This window comes from Heterodontus francisci, chromosome 2 (assembly GCF_036365525.1).
Source record: "Heterodontus francisci isolate sHetFra1 chromosome 2, sHetFra1.hap1, whole genome shotgun sequence".
NCBI lineage: Eukaryota > Metazoa > Chordata > Chondrichthyes > Heterodontiformes > Heterodontidae > Heterodontus > Heterodontus francisci.
Window position 1 is genome coordinate 11,915,774 of NC_090372.1, and position 21,945 is coordinate 11,937,718.

Consider the following 21,945-nt stretch of genomic DNA (forward strand, 5'->3'; position numbering starts at 1 on the left):
CTTCATTGGGCATTAGTGACAGTTCTGGTACAGATGGGGCTTATCTGCAAAAATGGATTACATCTGAACAGGGTGGGTGTCAGAATAGCTAAAAGGGGAAGAGACAAGGAAGAGTTTGGAGGATAGGGTTAGGAAAATAAAACCAACCAGTGTGGTTGCATTTATTTGTGGTTAATTTTGAAGAGAAAATAGCTGAGGATAATACTCATGAGGAAAACAAGTTAGAAAAAGGAAAAAGGAGTAATCAAATGGCTAGATATAAACAGGGAAAAGACTAAAGTGAAAATAGGGATAATTTATTGGACGAAAAATAGAAAATGCGTAATGGTAAAAAGTAAACAAATGTTAACATGCAAGAAACATAAATCACCTGGGAACAACCCACAATTCAGTATCAATCTAGAATAAATGCACAATCTAGAGACAGGAGAGAGCTGGTTGTGTCCTTGCTTATACATAACAATGAGAGTATATTTTGCACTTCTTCAAACTTCAAGATTATGCAGTAGCAGATTCTAATCAAAGACCTCCAGACCACTGCAATCTTTTTACTACATGTCTGAAAGGGCAGGAGTGTCTTGTATTGGATGTATCATGTGGCACAATCTTGGGATACCGCTATGTGTGCAGATGTGATACGTTGCAGGCGAGGCAAACTCTATGTGAAATCTAATGAAGGTGTGCTTCAACAAGGAGAGGTGTAGGTCTCGGAAAATTTCCCAAAGTGGGGAGCTGTTTGGGATTTGGAGCCGGTAAAGAATCCGCTGTGTAAGTGAGGAACCAATTTTCTATTCAAGACCAATAGTCTTTCACCATACGATTAACACACTCTTTGTCTTTGCCCCATGACCTCCTTGTCAGTTAATCTCTCTGGCCCTCTGTCCTATCAACACCTTCCCTTTTGTTCTCTTTTCTCCCATCCCCACTTTATTTGCTTAAAACCTATTACATTTTTAACCTTTGCCAGTTCTGATGGAAGGTCACTGACCTGAAACGTAACTCTGCTTCTCCCTTCGCAGACTGCTGCATGGTCGCTCACCAGCGCAGCTTAGAGGCAATATTGGTTGTAGGGGTGAAGGAGGTTACAGAGATAGGGAGGGATGAGGCCTTGGAAGGATTTGAAAATAACAATAAACATTTTAAAATTGAGGCATTGCTGCAGTGGGAGCCAATATAGGTCAGCAAGCTCAGGGATTATGTGATGGATGAGTGGGGATTGGTGTGAGTTAGGATACAGGCAGCAGAGATTTGAATGAGCACAAGTTTATAAAGGATGGAAGATGGATGGCTGGCTCGGATAACCTTCTCCAGCCCTACAAGCCTTCAAGATCTCTGCACTTCTCCAATTCTGGTATCTTGTATACTGAGGGCAACTGGTGACCACCAATCACCACTTTGAAACTTCTATACAGGTCATCATGTCCGTTTCTGTCCTCGCCATTGTGCTCCCTATCCCGCCAGCTTTGCACCCCTTGAGAGACTCCATGAAAAATGAGCAGCCTTCGCCATAGACTTACACCTAACTAAAACTGGCTTGGAGTCTCTCCGACCTCATTTCACTGATGATTCTTACAGTGGCCAGAGACAGGAAAGTTTCACCTTCCTGTTGTAAGGTAGATTTGAATCTTGATGCCTAAGGACAAAGGATAGCGTGATGACCCACTGAATACTCAAGGTTTCTCTCTGTGTTGAATCGAATTCTATTGATTGGATGCAGTGTGAACAGCATCCTTAAATTCTAAGTTACCATTCTTGCACTTGCATTTGTGACACTATTATTATGATAACATTACATGGAGACTTTATAATAATGTATATATAAGATGGAATGATGAGAGCAAAATCTACCATAAAGGCTGATTTGTAAATACCTAGTATGTTTGACGGGCTCCCCCTGCCTGCAAGGCGTTTCTTGTATAACGTGTGAACCACCTTAGCACTGCCGAAGTGTTTGAATCTGCCCTTGACATTATTGTAGTACCATTCCAAAGACTGGGTCCTCAGAAGCCTAAAGGAACAAGAACAAAAAAAAAATCAATTTTAGAAATACTACGCATAGAAAAAGTTTGATCGGCTGAATAACGCGCTAATACAAATATTGTGCATTTTTGTCTCGAACGTCTAATGGCACATATGGGGTTAAAAACTAGAAAATAGTCCAGCTTGTGTTCATACAATAGCCCGAAATTAAAAATGTTGTTTCAAGATAAGTGTGATAGGGAAGGAGGGCCTAACCACTCAATTCAAATACAAGCATTTTGTGAGTTTTATTTATGCACATTGAGCTGACAGCCATGCTTTACATGGGACCCCAGTGCCATTATATCCTGCTCCTGAGCATTCCTCGCCAAGTAAATGTGATGGGAAGCCAGAAAGGTCAAATACTAGGCACCAGAAAAAAGTCCAGGACTGCTGTTCCAGGCTACTGCCAACCCCCTCCCCCAACCCTACCCAGCTCCGATTTAACTTGTTGCTGGAAGCCTTTTATTGTAGCTGGTGGGCAGCCTCAGAGCTGCCCGAACGTCTTCTCTTTCTAGTCAGCTGCTGATTATTGTTGGAAACAGGCAAGCAGCTGGCCATTGGGATTCACATTAAGCTCCACAATTAAAATGTACCAGCCCTTTGATTCAAACTGCTGTTCAAGATTATTGTCTGCTCCCGCTGGGAGTTAAAAATGCCCATTTTAGCTTTACACAAGAACATAAGAAATAAGATCTGGAGTAGGCCATTTGGCCCTTCGAGCCTGCTCCTCCATTCAACAAGATCATAGATGATCTTCTACCTCAACTCCACCTTCCTGCACTATCCCCACGTCCCGTAATTCCCTTTGTGCCCAAAAATCTATTGACCTTTGTCGTGAAGGCTCAATCGACTAATTCCGGGGCTAAAGGGGCCATCTTATGAAGAAAGGTTGAACAGGTTGGGCCTATACCCATTGGGGTTTAGAAGAATGAGAGGTGATCTTACTGAAACATATAAGATCCTGAGGGGACTTGATAGAGTGGATACCAGGAGGATGTTTCCTCTTGTGGGGGAGACTAGAACTAGGGGACACAATTTAAGAATAAGAGGTCTCCCTTTTAAAACGGTGATGAGGAGAATATCTTTTCTCTCAGAGGGTCGTTAGTCTGTGGAATTCTCTTCCCCAGAAAGCAGTGGAGGCTGGCTCATTGAATTTATTCAAGGCCGAGTTAGATAGATTTTTGATAGACAAAGGAGTCAAGGGTTGTGGGGGGCAGACAGGAAAGTGGAGCTGAGACCACAACCAGATCAGCCATGACCTTCTCGAATGATGGAGCAGGCTCGAAGGGCCGAATGGCCTACTCCTTCTCCTAAGTCCTATGTTCCTATGAATATACTCAACAACTGAGCATCCACAGCTCTCTGGAGTACAGAATTCCAAAGATTCACAGTCTTTGAGTGAAAGAATTTATCTTCATCTGAGTTCGAAATGGCAAAATACTTATTCTGAGACCGTCATCCCATGTTGTAGATTCCCCAGCTGGGGGAATCATTTTCTCAGCATCTACCCTGTCAACCCACTTAAGAATTTTATATGTTTCAATGAGATCACCTCTCATTTTTCTAAACTCCAGGGAATATAGGTCTATTCTATTCAATCTCTCCTCATAGGAGAATCCCCTCATCCCAGGAACCAGTCTAGTGAACCTTGGTTGCAGTCCCTCCTGGGCAAGTATGTCCATCCTTAGGCTAATGCCACTGTACTGATCATGGAGATCCCCTTTATATTTCGTGCTGTGCCAGTCGAGTTCGACCTTCCATTTCCAACTGATCCAAAGGAAAAGTGGTAACTTCTTTGACAAACAGAGTTTTTCTCCTTGGATTCACCTGTGCAACCTCATTGTTCGATATTCAGCTGAAGAAAGTGTCAACCTTTTGGCTGATTAGGTAAGAATTCTGCTGCTAGAAGGGCAGATATTTTAAGAATCAGTATATATGTGGAAGAAATTTCCTGCTAGGTTAATATGCCCCTTTCATCAAAACACTCTGGCCTGGATTTCATACTGTAACGATTGCGAAACTGTCAGCATTTGCCGTCATTACTCTGTGAAACTGACAGAAATCTCAGGCATCCGCACATGTGCAGTTAAACATGGAAACTAGGTTGCTGTCCAGAGGTATCCTGCTCCTCCACAGGGTACGCTGTTGCAGTCTTCGCAGATACAATCAGCACAGAAATCAGTGATTTGACGTGAACTTCAACTTTTTATGAACTATTCTCACTGTAAAAAGTTATTGAAAATGTTACGTCTTGTTGAATGAGGTGTAACTGAGTTTATAACAGCATATGAAGTCATAATGACCATTGAGAAACCTCTCTGGCCCTGAAAGGCTAATTTTCAAAGTCTAAAGTGTCATTCATGTTAAATATACGTCTAAAAAATAAAAATAATTATATTTCAGCTTCTACCTTAATCCCAATCTTTATTTTGCTCTCTGTAAAATGATTAAAAAGTGAATGCTAATCAGTGCTTTTTATGTCCTGGTTTGCTGTCTGTGAGAAATCTTCAATCTGATTGGCTACTCAGCCTGCTTGATGATTTCACTGTTCCTAGATGCCAGAGATCCCCAACAGCTGGTGTCAGAATGAAACTGGCATTATAATAGGGGAAAATTGGCAAGACAGAGCTCGCTAGATCCTTGTGACAGCTTTCTTTGAGGTCAGCGATGAGAGCAATCACTTTGCTGCTGACCTCGAAATCTAGGCCAATAGTTTGCAGCAATAGTTATTGAAAATATATTTTTAATTGTGCAATTTTTATTTGAACAGTTATGAGCTAACTTGAAAACAGCACTTGTTTTATAGATTCAACCATAACACTTTATTTTTCTGTACACACATAGCACAATCATTTAATCCCCTTCCTGAATATTTTTCCCATTTAAATTATACCTTGCTGGGAAAAAAATGAAAATTCTAATCTTCCACAAATGCTACAACAATCTTGAAATCACAGTCTTAAATGTCATTACACACAAATCAATGCAAATATATGCAAAGTTTATGGTCCATATTTTTCTTACAACCCAAGCTCTAAATGACACATGGCAACAAAACATTTTAAGTATCAGATTTGAATGCTTTTAAGCTGGTAATAGTTGAGCAATCTCAGAGCATGCGGCTACGAAGGAATGGAATTTTTGTTCATAACCTACATTCCAGTCCACGTACCAGCTAACAATCCTTATTTTAAAGAAAAATGAATTCTCGGAAACACGTAGAAGCATCACCTGCATGTTGGGCTGCAACGTGCTGCTATTACCAATGCCACTAACGCATTTTAATTATCACAAAAGGAATGATTTCTGTCTACATGCTGAATATCAGCTGTAGCGCTGACCAGAGCTATACAATTGTCCTTGATCTGTGAAGAGATATTAGACAGTTAATACCCCATTCAGATGCAGGGCATCCATTGACTGCTAATCTAACCCTAACCCTGCTCACACTGACCACCCTGGGTATGATGTTCAGCAACAAGGTTGCTGATTGTGCACAAGAGCAGTGACTAAACCTGACCATCAAGAAAGGGGAAAAATGCAAAAGTACTGCAACACTGCGATGAAAAAACCAATGGCTCTCACTTATGCATCTTTATGCAATCGGAAAGTATGCCTGAGTTAGCATTACTGCACAGAAACTTAATAGAACTGTCCAAAGCATAAGCAACGCCATGTATTTCTGTATCTCCAGAGCAATATTATCCCTCCTCACTTCTATATACACACAGAGGAGGCTCTGGAATGGCAAATAATGTCATTACAGGGTTTGTCAAAATAAGATCCAACAGAAAACTCAATCGCACTAGTGATGACCACTGTGCTTTCACCACAGTCAACAGCAGTAGCCTCTGCAATACTGAAAGTTAGAGTTTCAAGATGTTGGCAACCCCCTGCTTAATTAAGCCATGCAATTAAATATGTATCTGCTGACGTGTTGAATTAGTTAGTCGACGTTGTGGTAAAAACTGCAGCATTCAAAGTACTTGGGCACCGACTTGCCTTATGTTACCCCACAAAACTGTACGGCAAAACAAGCCAATTTTTTTTGTTAATACAGCAAGCAGCCTCAATCAGAACAAGATATCGGAAGGGGCAGAGGTTGGCCTGTGTTGTGCCCTTTAAAGGACTACAATGAGTGCCGAAAGGGCCAATTGCGGGGCACACTGCCCTGCGACCAAAAAGCGCCTGCAAAGTGTCTGACCCAAAACTGCTTCAGGCCATTTTTCCAGCGTCTGGGACACCTGTCTAAAACAGGTCTAGTTAGGCCCTTTCCCTTTGCTAATGAGGAGGCCAGCACCTGCTTAGGGACTCATTCCAGAAATTGGGCTTCCCTGAACACAGCAGGCCTCATTCAGCTGCACTTGGGGTTTCTGAGATGTCGACACAGCCTAGCCAGGGACCGCCATCAAAAAGGCAAGTAAAATGATTGTTTTTATAATTTCAGTGGAGCCAGGAGTAAAGCTGCTCCCCCTGAATCCACAATACTCTTGCCAGCTGCCATCAGCACCCCCTGAGCTGCTGTCTTTTTCCCACCCCCACCCTTCTGGGACTTACCTGCAAACCTCTTACCGGTGAGGCAGGTGCCTCCGAATCGAAGTCTTCCCTTGGGCCTGAGGACCAATTTATTTTTTAAGCAATCCTCGGGCACTGAGCCCAAAATCGAGCACAGATGAAAATCTATTCCCCTGAAGTTGAAAGTAAACAGGCTTTCCAAAAACAAAAGCGAAATGCAGGATTCCAGATGACGCTCTCTCAGAAGCTCAGTCAGCAGTGATGTGCAGATAACAGATCCTGCACTTCACGAGGCGGTACTCTGAAATACCAGTGGCAGCTCTCATGGGGCTACTTGCAGCAACAGGCCTCATAACAAAATGCAGGGATGATGCTCTTTAGCAAAGCACAAGAACAGCACCAGAGCTGTGCTTTGAATAAGAACTCAGCCGATAAACTGTTACTTGCAATGAGGTACAAGTAGTTAAAAAGGTGTAGTTCTTTTGTCTTGAAACGGATCACTGTTTAAATGGTGCAAAAAAGCCTAGACAACATTTAAAAAATATATAAAACTTAGCAAAATGATATGGTACTCATTAGATTCCATACCTTCTTAATGCATTTTTGTTTTGGGTTTGTACAGAAAATGATGTTGGGAATTTATTACATTGTATTGTAGGAGAATGATAGAGCAGAATTATTGACTATAGGAAGATTTGATCCTGATCTGTAAGCACTTCTGTTTCTATGTGAATAACAAGTCAGTGGATAATACTAGGTTTAAAAGAGCAGACAAACGATAAACTGATGATGAGGTGGTATATGAAGCTCCTTTAGATTGTAGGAGAAAGATAAAATCGAGGAAGATATTTCTGCAAAAGAGTAAGTGATAGCAGGAGAGTGTGATGTTTTAATTTCAATATAGTGAAGATTTAGGGAGGAGGAAACGTACATTGCGGCATTTGCAGATTATATTCAAGACTCCGAGTCTGAAGGTTGTGGGGTCTAGATCTAGACCAGGATTTAAACAGATAATCCAGGAAGAAGTTTCAGTGCAGTACTGAAGGAGTGCTGCATTGTCTTTGGGATGCGACATCCCATCTTGCTTTTTTGGGGGAAACATTAAAGACCTTGTGGCACTACTTGAAGAGGAACAGAGAGTTCTCCCTTTGTCCTGGTCTTCCTCAACCACCACCAAGATTCGATCAAGAGGCCCTGAAGCTCATTTGCTGTATGTGGTATCTTGCTATGGACAAATTGGCTGCCATGTTAGCCTGCAAAACAACAGGTTAGAAATAATCCAATGGATGTGAAGCTCTTTGGGGTGTCTAAGGACAAGTTAAAGTGTTACATTAATGTAACGCTTTATTGGATGCACATTTCTAATATTAAATCGGTTTCACTGCGCTAACAAACACTTTCACATGTGTACTGCTGAAAATAGAGACATGTTAAAGCTTTTCATCTTGCACTCATCAGGACAATCCTCAAGAATACCAATGTAAGGTACACTGCATGAGAAGAGAGTGCTGATTGGTTGGCAAGTGAACTCTGATTGGTAGAGGCATTGCCATGGGAGTGCACCAGTTTACGGTGACTGACAGGTAGCTGCCAAGCTTTGTTTGAATTTTATACAAGGCCACTTGATTCTGATTGGTCAAGGCATTGCCCTGAGCAATGAACAAGTGAATGGCTGTCACTTATTTTGTTTAGCTGAAACAGGCGCAATGTGTGTACATGTACATAAACAAAATAAGTGACAGCCATTCGCTGGTTCATTCCTTGACTTGACTAATCAGAGTCAAGCTGCCTAGTTTAAATTTCAAACAAAGCTTGGCAGTTAACTGTCAGTCACCATAAACTTGTGCATTCTCCATGGCAACACCTCTACCAAACAGAGTTCACTTGCCAACCAATTAGGACTCTCTTCTCATACAGTATAAAGTTGTTGTTTTCCATTTCATTGGTCTTCTTGCGAATTGTCCTGTTGAGTGCAAGACAAAAAGCTTTGACATGTCTCTATTTTCAGTAATACCCAAGTTCTGTACTACCAAACGACTACCTTTACATGTGGTGAAGATATTGATATATGAAATCTGTGTTTCATTCTTATCTCATAACAACTTCTCTCACAAAAATGTCAATATCTTCCTCTGTCAGTTTGACATTATGGCCAGGATTTTATGCCTCCCCACCCCAACCCCCGGGGGGAGCTAGGAGGTGGGTGGCATAAAATTGTGTGGGATGGCAGGAGAACCGTGCCCGTCGCTTGCCCACCTCTGCTGCTATTTTACCAGCGCGGGAAAGGACATGGGTGGACCACCCGCCCGTGGGTCAAATGAGGCCCTTAATGACTAATTAACGGCCACTTAAGGGCCTCTTCCCAGCACCGCTGGTAAAACCTGGTGGCCTCCCTGTGGCCATGATGGGGCGGGGGGAGGGGGGGTTCTTCCTGATTGGACACCCTGTTGCCCACAGAAGGGATCCCCCCCTCCCCTACTGGAAGACCCTCTCAATCGACCCGACTCCCAACCCCTTGCCTGGGTCTACCCGATTGGCCCCAGCGATCCCCGACCCCACTTCCCTGCTCTCTGGGCCTACTCGATGGCTGCTGCTCTGGGGACTGCTGCAGTCCCAGCTGTGGCCACCACTCCCAGTAGCACTGATTGGCCGGCAGCTCTTGGAGATGGGACATCCTCTCTTAGAGGAGTGGAAGCCATGATTGCAGGCAATTAACTGCCTGAGGACCGTAAAATACAGTCATGGCTTTGAAAGCAAGCGAAGGTGGGCTCGCCCTCAACTTTCCAACCAGTGGGCAGGGCCACCGCCTCCTCGTTAAATTCTGGCCTATGTTGCAACAGGAAGGATTCCTCTGACATTTTTCAAGTTTTATTTCATGTTAGTGTCTTTAACATAGAAAAAAAATCCCACGGTGCTTCACAGTTGTGTGGAAAAATATTGCTGCTGTTTGAATGAAGACGATATTAAGAGGAATGAACAAAAGCAATCAAAGTGGTGGGTTTTAATGCAGGTCTTATAGGAGGAGAGGGAGGTGGAAAGATGAAGATGTTTACTGAGGGAATTCCAGAGTAAAGGACCCATGCGTGTTAAAGGCACAACTGCCAACAATGGGTTAAGGAGTAAGGAAGGATTGAGAGGAATAGCGAGCTCAGGGAATTTGGGATGAGGTTGTTGGACTGGAGGAATTGGCAGAGATAGAGGTGGGAAACGCTGTGTAATGACTTGAATACAGGATAAGAGTTTTAAAGTTGAGGCACTGAGAGACAAGGGGCTGGAGTTTCAGCCTAGCCGGTGCTGAATTTGGAGGTGGAAGGAGCTGACGTGTCAGTTCCCCTGCTCCCTCCCGCCTCTGAGCCATTTTTGCAGAGGCAGGATTGGAACTGGCAGGGCACACAACTGATTAGGCTTGTTAAGGGCCTAATTAAGTCCAACTAAAGGATGCCAACTGGGATTTTTCAGTCAGCCTTCAGCTTCCCACAGTGGCAGGGGTCAATTTAGGTGCCTAGAGGTGGGCACCTGGCACCAGGCCTGGGGGTGCAGTGCTCCAGGCAGGCCTAAAGGCCCTCCCTGCTTGGGTGCAAGAGCAGCCACAGGCTGATGTCTAGTGGGATTCCCCCACCACCACACAATGGTGGCCTGACTGCTGAGTCCATTTTTTAATGAAAGATGTAAAAAGGTTGGTCAGAGGGTGCCTCCATGTTGAAGCACCCTCTCTCTTTCATACCTTCCAATACAGCCTGCTGCTCCTCTCAAGCTGGAAGGCCTCTGACTGGCCTTTCAGTTTCCAGAGCCCGCCCACTGTACTTAATTGGACGGGTAGTCTGTCTCCATGCCATTGAAGAGAAAGCCCCCATGAAAATGCCAACTCGTGGCTGTTTCTCCCCGGGGAAGATTCAAGACCCGGAAACAGTCCCCAATTCTGTTCCCGTCCCCAGAGGGAAAATCCAGCTCAAGGTGCTAATGTGAGTAAGCGAGGATGGGCAGGTGAGCTTTGATGCTGCATAGGATAGAGGCAGCAAAGTTTTAGATAAGCTGATATCTATTGAAAGGTAAGGATGGGAAGCCAACCATGATAGCACTGGATATATTGGCTGGAAATTTATGAGCACGCCGTAAGTGCGGCGGTGCACTCTCATTTTGGCGGTCCACTTGTGCAGATGCGCCATCGCTGAGCCCCCGCCATATTTTGCACGGGGGCTCATTTTAAGTGGAGGGGGCAGAGTGACCACCCCCGATGACGTAGAGGGGGCAGCCGCGCCGTCCCCGGCGTCTGGCGCCACCCCTCAGGTGCGGCGGCATTTTTAAAGGGCTTCAACCCCTTCATGTTAATTTAAATGTTGGAAGGCCCCGTCGCACTTATAGTTGACATAAAATTTTATTCAAATTTGCATCCCCTCTCCCACCCCCTCAATGAGTTCACCATAAATAAAGTTACATATACCCCGGGAAAACCAATTTTTCAAGTAACAACCTTTAACCGCCCCACCTTCAGAACATTTGATCCTCAACCCCTTCCCACCATCTGCACAACCAACCTGAGCGGTTTTCCCCGCTCCCACACCCCTCCCGACCTGAAGATTTCACTGCTCCCCCCTCCACACCAGTGTCACGCCTCGGTGCTCTGAATGGAGTTCCTAAGGCGCCGACGGCTATAATATTGGCGTCCCTGCGGCCATCCCACAAGGTAAATTGATTTGCATGTTTTTTCATTAATTTTAATATTTAAATGAAGGTCGGGGGGCCGGTGGGGGGGGGGTGGGGGCCGAACCGAGGCCTCGCCGCCGATGGTAAAATGCAGCGAGGCCTTCTCGGTGTTGGAGGTCGTGGTGGGCCTCTCCAAGAAGAATTTTCCGAGCCACCCCCCCCCCCACCCCCCCACCGCCCTGCCACGACCCCTGACGCCGGAGGCCTCATAAAATTCTGTCCACTGGGTGTAATTTTGAGTTTGGGTGATAAAATGGGCCGTATCAACCCAGGCCATATTGATTCAGTCATCATTGTACATCTGTCCATAACATCCATAGAAATTAATGGAAATGAAAATCAAAAGAGATATATAGGGCCTTGGTGAGACCACACCTGGAATGCGGTGGTCAGTTTTGGTCTCCTGTTCCTACTACACTAACTAAAAACTGTCAAAAGTATGTTGTTCTTGTGACTAGTATTACAATCATATTCTGTAAAAAAAATAGCATTTCTAAAAATAAAAATGAAGCGAGGAATAATGATCCCAAAACTTATTCAACTATTTCATTGATAAGCCAGTTGAATAATCCAGACCTAAGAATACAAGATCACAAAACAATGCTCCCCTCCAAGCCACACACCATCCTGACTTGGAAATATACCACCATTCCTTTATTGTTGCTGGTTCATAATCTTGGAACTCCCTCTCTAACAGCACTGTGGGTGTACCTTCACCACATGGACTGCAGCGGTTCAAGAAGGCAGCTCACCATCACCTCCTCAAGGGCAATTAGGGATGGGCAATAAATAGTGGCCTAGCCACCAACGCCCACATCCCATGAATAAATAAATAAAAAGAAATTTCTGAAGGTAAACCGGAATGACAATTATAGAGAATTAAATATAAAGGGGAATGGTGAGATGTGAAAAATCGTTCACAAGGTGATGCACAGGGGACACATCGATTAACAGCCTGAAGGGCAAATAGGTTTAGAACATCCTAGCACTGTGAATTAAATTATTTCCCAGTACAAACAGGTTAATTATTTGCTTTGTGCTACATATTTGAACAGGACATATTAACTTATCGTTATTTACTTTTTTATATAAAAAAAATACAGGCAGCAACCTTGATCCCCTGTCACAGAAGGTTATGTAAAATCCTCAGCATAACTTGTGAAAAAATAATCAGCTCGATGCAAGTTAAACGCATTTTAGGAGGAAGCTCCTTAGAAAGCAGCATCTGGCACTCAGCTTGTGTTCGTTTGGGAAAATTACATGCTGAATCTTGGCCGGACCAACGAAGTAACACTGGTGCATTAATTAAAACAATCAATAAAGCTAATTCTGCAGGCCAGAGTTTACAGTGGGGAACTGTCTGAAATAAATTGACTGCTCTTAGAGATTGTTGCTGCTTTCAGATGAACTAATTGGCAAGCTTATAGCCTTGTGTGAAAACTGAAACAAAACATGAGGGACTAATAAAGGGGAAATTAAATGAAACACAAATGTGACACTTTCTCTAGTCTATTTTTAATTAGTAGGGGCAGAAGCGATCATTAATTGATTACCACTCCACATTGCAATCTACAAAAATCACACAGGACCAAAATCAATCTTTTTAATAATTATAAATATCTGCCAATGGTCACTTCTGATAAATGTAAAGATAATCAAGGAGTGGGATGAAATATTCCAGTATCTCTAAGCAGAATATAATGTTTGTATTAGATACAAAATACAATCTGTAATTTGAACCCATTGCTCAGTTTGTTCTTCAAAATTTTTTCATTAAAATTTCCCACCCGTTTTCCCCCAAAACCTTTACTCCCCTCCAATACTGCCACCAGTCGTGACTAGGACATCAGAATCAAAGGAGGTCTTGAAGTGTTAATGGTTTTCATCACAGCTGTGATATTCAGTTTTTATTTTGAATTAAATTAACAGAACCTCATCCCTCGAGTCTTTTTTTTTGTAACACAAATTCCAATTACCACATCGCACTGGTTGGTCATCTGTTTTCCTAATTTTCTGCATAAATGGGTCAATAGCAATTAGCAATACCCTGTTACATTAATCCACCACTTTTTTTCCCCCCTGTTGTACAGATATTTGCCAGGTTTACTAACACTAGTGTTTTAACTCTCAATTGAAAATAATTAATCCTGGTCTCAGTATCCACTTCTTCCGGTAAAAGATTTATGGAGAGGGATTTGAAACTTATGCTCATTAAAGTGAGAACTGCTGGCTAAAGGAAAATGAGCGGATTTTGTATTCAGTGTCAGTATCAAGCTCCCCAAAGTGAGGTATACAACAGATTCAATGTACAGTCAAAGGTCAAGACCAAGAAAAAGAAACTGTATATCATTGGCCTTTTAAAGGGTTTTGTTCATTTGTTCATTGATGTCATCTTCTTCCCAGAAGTCTGACGGACCTGAATCTCCACCTTTTTCTCTCCCGTGCTGCCCTTCCACATTCCACATAGATCAACTGCATCCTGTCCATTATATCTGTCATCCATTTTCTTCTTTGCTTCCCTTTCCTACGTTCCTTAAAAGGCCTCACAGAAACCTCCATGCAAGGCTCAGATCTGGCATTTCTGGACCCCTGTGAAGAGTGCAGCCATTCAGGCAATCTCCTGTCATAATGGCAGAGGAATTTTGGTCCCATATTGTATGGCAGAGCCAGAAATGAGAAAACATTTCCTGTTTGAATTTCCTCCTGCATTTCTTGCACTGACATAAGAACACACTGTGACCAAATCTACAGGCTAGCACACAGAAATGTACTCCATCAACAGAGAAGGTGAGGTGCTTCATAAGGCACCAATTCTGCAGCAATGTTCTCTTCAATAAACTGAACAAAGAGCCTGAAATGACATTCTTGACACATTCCCCACACAGGGACACTTCCTGCAGTGCAGTTTGAACCACCAGCACACTAAATAGAACAGCCCCCCCACCCCCCCCACCAAACCCTCACACCTCCTCCCTCTCCCCCACCCCAATGAGTTATCCAAGGTTGCCTCACTGTTGTTGTGCTTTGCACCACGCACTCGGCCTGCAGACAGTCGGGTCAGGATTTCCTGCACAGAGATGCTATGTGTGGGGCTTCATTTAAATACTATTAGAGTCATAGCGTTATACAGCGCAGAAACAGGCCCTTCGGCCCATCGTGTCCGTGCCGGCCATCAAGCACCTATCAGCGTCTAATGGTACTTGCACTTCTTGACATGGAGGAAAAGGCTTCTGTTAATTCCTGAATTCCAACCTATCTTGTGTCTACAGCCCCTGGTTCCAATATAACTGAAGCTATTATATTCCAAGAAATCGACTGGCAGCCAGCCCCTGGGATGCTGCAATAGCTTCATAATGTCTTTGATAACCACTGAAACATTACTTTTAAATACTGGTTAAAGCATGCTAGTTAAATGTTAGTTAAGCAATATTTTATTAGAATCGTAGAATGAGGCCATTCAGCCCATCATGCCTGTGCACCTGCCTTACTGATAGTATGTCAACCATGCACAATCTTGCAGGGTCATCTTAATTTATACAGTGTCAGTGACACCCAGTCCATATTGCAGTTTGCCAGAGACAATGGGGATATCATACTTAAACAGCCTTTAAAAAATTGCTTACAATGAGTAGATTTAATGAAATGTGACTCCTTAAAGGGAAGAAGCTGCACATCAGGATAATAATGTTGCTCACCTTTACAAAAGCTGTTAATGTTTTGTGTTATTATTTCAGCTTTTGCAAGGGTTGTGTATAACAATGTCTGGCCAACACCCTGGTGGCTGGCAGAATAAATGTAGAGGCAGTTAATAATATATACGGCAAGGTCATGAGTTGCAGCAACACTTCGACCACGTGTTTGATGACTGTCAAAGTAGAGGCAGATGTGACAATGAGGAGATTTGCTCAGTGTGCTACTCCAGGATCAACCTCCCTATAGATCAGCACTGCAGCCTGTCTGAAAGCAGGCAGATGAAGAGGACAAGGTCATGCCTGACCATTACTGTCAAAGTTAGTGCAACGCTCTGGTGCTGAAATGGCCTAGCAAGCCACTCAGTTCAAGGGCCATTAGGGATGGGCAATAAATGCTGGCCTAGCCAGAGATGCCCACATCCCATGAAAGAATAAAAAAAGAGAGTCTTTGTACAATCACTTCTGCGTAGTCATTGTTAGATGATGCATTTCTGTCCGTAAACTGAGTGGCAAACTACAGGCAGGTGGGCTTGGTTTGTCTCTGATGCAGCCTGGTGTGCCTGGCATCCTTCAATTGGTTCTACTCATCTTCCTCCAAAAATCATCAGTAACAGGGATTCCCATTAAAATACCGACTATTCGAATTCCATGGATATGGCTCACCAATGACATTCCCAAAAGGATAGGCATAAGATGAATCCCACCCTGTCCATAAATAGAGGATATTCTAGCACACCGCCCCCCCCCCCCCACCACCACCACCCCCTCCCCCACCACCAGCCTGCCTTGTGGAAATGGGACAGTAGCAGAGTTAAAATTGCATCAAAGGACTTACCACCCTGTTTCCACTTGATTTCCATCCACTGTCAACTTAACTGCACAGTTTCTCAGACATCTGAGGTGAATTCCTGAAGAAGGCAGGAGCCTCTTTGCTGTGCCTGGTGTAATGCAGGGAAATGGAGATTGAAAGACCTCTACTTACCCGTGCTGCTCTGGTCAGGTCATTGAACCATTTGCTGCACTGATTCCAGGGCTCTGGGAGTTTACTATTTCTGCCACCTCTCTCCAAGCCTGCTGCAGATTTTGTTTTGGCACCTTACTGCCATAGGCTAGGAAGAATATCTCCCTCCATGCCCTTTCCTCCTCACCCATCACCTCCGCAGCTGAGATCTGAGAAACTGGGCATTCTAATTTAACTCATTTTGAAGTTGTCCAAAGCCAGCCAGAAATATTAGCCACTTGAATGCAAACTCCCTTTCAGAGGTACATTCACGCTTTAAATAGTGAATGAGCCACCCGCAGGACGTCACGCCTTCCAAGTGGGCGGGGCTGCCTATCATCCCACAATATAAAATAAAATTAAAAAAATTAAATAATATAAAATAAATACACAATAGCATATAAGGCTACGAGCCAAGTGCTGGAAAATGGGATTAGAATAGATAGATGCTTGATGGCCGGCACAGACATGATGGGCCGAAGGGCCTGTTTTTGTGCTGTATAACTCTATGACTCTAATAGTATTTAAATAACGCCCCACACATAACATCATCAGGGCCTCCAGCTGATGGGGGTGGGGGGGGGGTGGGGGGAGGGGGCAGGTGGTGTAGCACCTGCCTGCAAACTGCTGCCAGTAAAACTTCCCCCTAATGAGTTTCCTTTGCATGCTGCATGAACATGAACACTGCCTGTGTGGGGGAGTGAATGTGGGTCGTGCAGTGACTTAGGTTGTGGCTGCCACTGAGTGCATTGGTGGCCCAGCGCATCTAAAAGCTTACCTTCTAGGCCCTTGGAGTCGGGCAAGAGGGAAGGTGAAGAGACGGTGGGGTGGAATATTGAAGGTGTGGCGGGTTCCTCTAAGGTAAACCCACATTCCAATGACAAAGAGAATATTATTTATAAGCTGCAAGGAGTATGAAAAGAGATACAATGGCTCGCAGCATATGTGGAGACCACCATAACTACCTGTAGTTCAGTACACTTCTATAACTATAATTTAAGCATTTGCAACCTACATTTTTTTTTACAGATAATGCACATAACAAAGCAGTGACAGGAAGTATGATTTATACTGGTGGTGATAATACAGGGAAATGAACAAAAGTTACCCAAGCTTTTTGTGAGTGAGTATTCAATGCTGGAAGTCCACTGGGACTGCTCGGAATCACTGAACTTAGTTTGCTGTTTTTCAAAGCACAGAGCATCAATCATTTATTGCAACGGGATAAGATTAATGTGGCAACACAGAGCCACTGAACTTGTACCGTACAGATACGGTCCAAGATCACAGCCACCTGTGATGAGGAATAGAATGAGGAACGTTTTTACAATTTCCACTGATCAGATTATTCACCAGTAATTTGTTTTCAGAGAAACAAACAGAAAATCTCAATAACCTGAACAGGTGCATAACATGCAGTGTCACATATCTTAAGGTTCGTCATATCACCTTTTCATTTATATTGTATCATGCTGCTCCTGCGTGGGTACCAGCTGTATAATGGTAAAGACGCTATTTACCAAATGAGTCATCAACAGATAGAGCTCAGGCAATCATTTTAACAATGATGACATTTTTCTCTTTCTTTGGTTAACACGAGTACAAATTATGGTAGAAACTACTTCTGACGGAAGCATTTGGGTCGTTTACCAGCAACAGGAACTCTTAAAACAAAGTCAGTTAAGATAAAATATCATCCACTAAAGACCAAAGGAATGACACAAGCCCACTTTCACGCCCAATAACAACAAACTTTGTCTGCTCTCAGAAACTCTGGGCAGGATTTTCCCGCAAGGTTCAGGACCTCACCGTCAGGCTCAAATGGGGGTCAGAAGCTGTCACGGTGTGGGAATCAGTCACTCAACCTGTGATTTTCCCTGAATTGGCCAATTAATGGCCAGAGGGAGGGCTTACCATCCTCCAAAGCTGGAGGGCCAATAGAAGGCGCTCCAGCACTGAAGGCGCAGCAGGATGCCATGGCAGGTAAATGAGAGAGGAGACGCCCCGAAATGGAGGCACCCGCTCTCCAACCTTTTCAAATCTGAAATAAAAATTGGCCTTTGCTATCGGGCCGCCACTGCAGAGGGGGTACCTCTCCACGGAGTGGCCTGCAGCTACAGCTGAACCCAGGCAGGCAGGGAGGGCCTCTAGGCAGCTGCACGGTCCCCCGTCACCTGCGGGGACCTGGAGGCTGACTGGAAAATTCCTGTTGGCCTCTGACAATTGGCCTCAACAGGCCACTAACGAGCTCAATTAGCTACCCGCTGCTTGCACGCCCCCATCCCACCTCCGAGCGGGATGGAACCAGGGATTTGGCACGTCGTCTGCCAGCCTCTGTGCACACCCCCATCAGGAACTAAAAATCAAGCCCTCCGAGTCTGCCTGTTTAAAGTTCCAGCGAATGGAATTTTGTACACCAGCTGGTTACTGGACCAGTTAGTAGCTTCTCCTCGAGCACTGAGATGCATCAAGTGGGTGTTAGATATGACAGCAATAATACAGAGAAAAAAACTAGCATTAAGGTAAAGCTGATCTAATAAAAATCACAGAACAATAGCCCTGAGATTCCAGGGGCAGGGGTGGGGCTCGGGGGAGGGGGGGGTCTCTCACTGTGGGACATCAGCAGAACTCCAGTGAAATGGCATAAACAACGAAAAGTTCCTATTTATGTCATTTACCCAGGACTTCCACCAGTCTCTTGCTGAAGTTACAGTGGGAGATTGGGAGAACTCTTGTGAAATTTTAGGGTCAGTATCTCGAATGTACACCGACTCATCAATAATTAACCTTCTATCTGTGTCCTGTACCTCACCCATTTCCTACAGATTCCTTTGATTCTGGAATCTTATGTTGAATGTTACAAATTTGGGTCTGCTGTAGAAGAAATCTAGGGTTCAGCGGCATCAGTCACTCAGACTCACTCCCATCAGAGGATCCTGTGGTTCTTGTGCATTGAGGTTTATTCACACAACCTAATATCTGGTTATATGATTGGATAACCTATAATAAATGTGTCCACCATGACGTGTGAATTGGATATTGTGTCCTTCGCAGGTGCCCTCACGTGTGCATCTCCACTCTGTTCAAAGAAAGACTGAGTTAACGCTAGGTGAGGTGAGGTGAAGCTTGGAAACATAGAAAATAGGAGCAGGAGTAGGCCATTCAGCCCTTCAAGCCTGCTCTGCCATTCATTATGATCATGGCTGATCATCCAACTCAGTAGACTGTTCCCGCTTTCGCCCCATACCCTTTGATCCCTTTAGACCCAAGAGCTATATCTAACTCCTTCTTGAAAACATACAATGTTTTGGCCTCAACTGCTTTCTGTGGTAGCAAATTCCACAGGCTCACCACTCTCTGGGTGAAGAAATTTCTCCTCATCTCAGTCCTGAAAGGCTTACCCCATATCCTTAGACTATGACCCCTGGTTCTGGACTCCCTCACCATCGGGAACATCCTTCCTGCATCTACCCTGTCAAGTCCTGGTAGAGTTTTAAAGGTTTCTATGAGATCCCCCCTCACTCTTCTGAACTCCAGTGAATATAATCCTAACCGACTCAATCTCTCCTCATTCGTCAGCCCCATCATCCCAGGAATCAGTCTGGTAAACCTTCTCTGCACTTCCTCTATAGCTTCATAGGAATCATTGAGCTGTATATTGAGCATCAAATCTACATAGTTCAATGGGTACAACTTATAATTGTGCAAGATAATCATGCAAGATAAAGAACCCGCCATGCTTCCCCACATCTGTGAGCCATTGTACTTGATTTAAACAAGAAGTGTTCTAACTATCCTCCAGCATTTCTCATCTCTTTGTCTCATCAAAGGTCTTCAAAGTCTCTATTTGAGCACAAAATCTCGACGGACACTCCAGCGCAGTACTGAGGGAGTGCTGCATTGTTGGAGGTGCCATTTTTCAGATGAGATGTTAAACTGAGGCCTTCTCAGCTGGACATAAAAGATCTCATGACACTATTTCAAAGAAGAGCAGGGGAGTTCTCCCCAGTGTCCTGGCCAATATTTATCCCTCAATCAACAACACAAAAAACAGATTATCTGGTCATTATTGCAGTGCTGTTTGTGGGATCTTGCTGTGCACAAATTGGCTGCAGTGGTTCCTACATTGCAACAGTGATTGCATTTCAAAAGTGCTTCATAGGCTGTAAAGCACTTTGGGACGTTCTGAGGTCGTGAAAGGTGTTACATAAATATCAGTCTCTCTTGTCTTTAACCAATCTGATTGCTCTCAGCCTCCCTGTCTCAAAAGGCTCACTGTCAGCCTGTGTTAGAGAATCGATCTTAAAACTCCTTTCATAGATAGAGAACAAAGGCATTTCCAACACCATGAGCATTTTTTGATTACCTCAACAAACTACCTTTGGTATAATTTCTAGGGAAAATAACATCCACTTAATATATATTAACCTAAATCTAGGTGTCTTTTTGAAAGAAAACTGATGACAATCCTCATGGCTTTTAAAAACTCAACATTAAAAGTAATTAATTTTTCTCCAACTCCTTTCAGTGGAAAAATGATCAAAGAATCTGAAATATGAGGATGCATATTGTTAATTGTTTCCTGTTTCTTTTCATTGAGTGTCAGCTAATCTTTGTCAACATAGTTACTCAATATCTCTCTCCTGCCTTTATTCCTTCATTAAGCTAACTGCGTCAACATTAACATTATAGGTTTTTCCATAATGTCACTCTTTGTTACTGTTCTTATTTTTGTCCCTATACATGCAGGCAAGTGGGAACAGTGTTAAGGGGCAAAAACTGATTAAAAGGCAACAGTGGATATCAATTGTTCATGTGGTTATCTCAAAAGCCACATCGCTCAACCAAATAATAATTCAATGAGTTACCAACAAACATCAAAATGCAACATAATAATAAAAGCAAAATACTGCAGATGCTGGAAAACTGAAATAAAAACAGAAGGGTCAATGACTTGAAACGTTAACTCTGTTTCTCTCTCCACAGATGCTGCCAGACCTGCTGAGTATTTCCAGTGTTTATTGTTTTTATATCAAAATACAACACATTGTCGAACAAGCTTTGCTACTAAGGGTTGGACATTGCTATGCCTTTGAGAAAGAAAGCCCAATAGGTTGAACTTAATCCTAGCATTAGCGTTCTCTTGGATGCTCCAATTGGCCCTAAAAGCTTTGTAGATATGGCAACTAAGGGGAAAGCACCGGCTTTTACATTTCTTGAATCTTTTCTGGTCAGTGAGCCAGTAACTAGAGGACATGATGGGCTGAATGGCCTCTTTCTGTACTGTAACTTTTCTATGGTTCTACATAAATTTACCACTATCACCACATTTATGAATGCCGTGAACAAGAGGTTAGGAAAACATTTTTTTTTACACAGAGAGTTGTTAGCACATAGTATTCTACCAGGAAATGTAGTGGAAGCAAAATCCATAGTAGCTTTCAAAAGGCAATTGGTTTTTGAAGAACTGGCACTGGAAAATTCTATTGGGTTTAATCTGCTGGCCCATTACTGAACACAAACATGGTCCTGTGCAACCAGTGTGCACCTGAACCAAGAGACCAGAGGGTTGTTGGATATTGGACTCCAGGCCTCCTGTAAGTTATTTATATTAGATTTGGTCTGTGATATTCACAGACTAGAGGGAGCCTTGTTCCAAAGTATAAATGTTAATAGCTTATTAAAGGAGCTCATTTAAGAAGAAGAGTTAAATACAAAGGTTATACTATAGTGTGGTCAAAGACAGATGCAACTTGTTAACATCTACAAAGTTTTGAGATGATAAATCCCAAATGACCTTATGGTAACACATGAGTGTGCCAATCTCGCTCCATCTATGTTCCAAGACTAGGCTTATATATATAAATTAAAGCACGCCCTTATTCCAACTATTCTTGAGAGGCCTCCCCTCAGTCATGTTCTTTGTTTCTCGTCTAGCAGTCCTTTATTCTATAAAATCATCTAAGCATTAAGGGCTCCTTAAAATCACCCTGTAAAAATTCAGATAACAAG

At 43.4% G+C, this 21,945-nt stretch overlaps 1 protein-coding gene across 1 annotated transcript in view; it reads right to left on the minus strand.

Moving 5' to 3' along the window:
• myripb (myosin VIIA and Rab interacting protein b) overlaps positions 1-21,945 on the minus strand; it is a 439,089-nt gene that overhangs the window by 134,468 nt on the left and 282,676 nt on the right. The window contains exon 4 of the mRNA XM_068049915.1: positions 1,872-2,008. Coding sequence (XP_067906016.1) covers positions 1,872-2,008 — 137 coding nt within the window. The remainder of the gene's footprint in view (positions 1-1,871; positions 2,009-21,945) is intronic.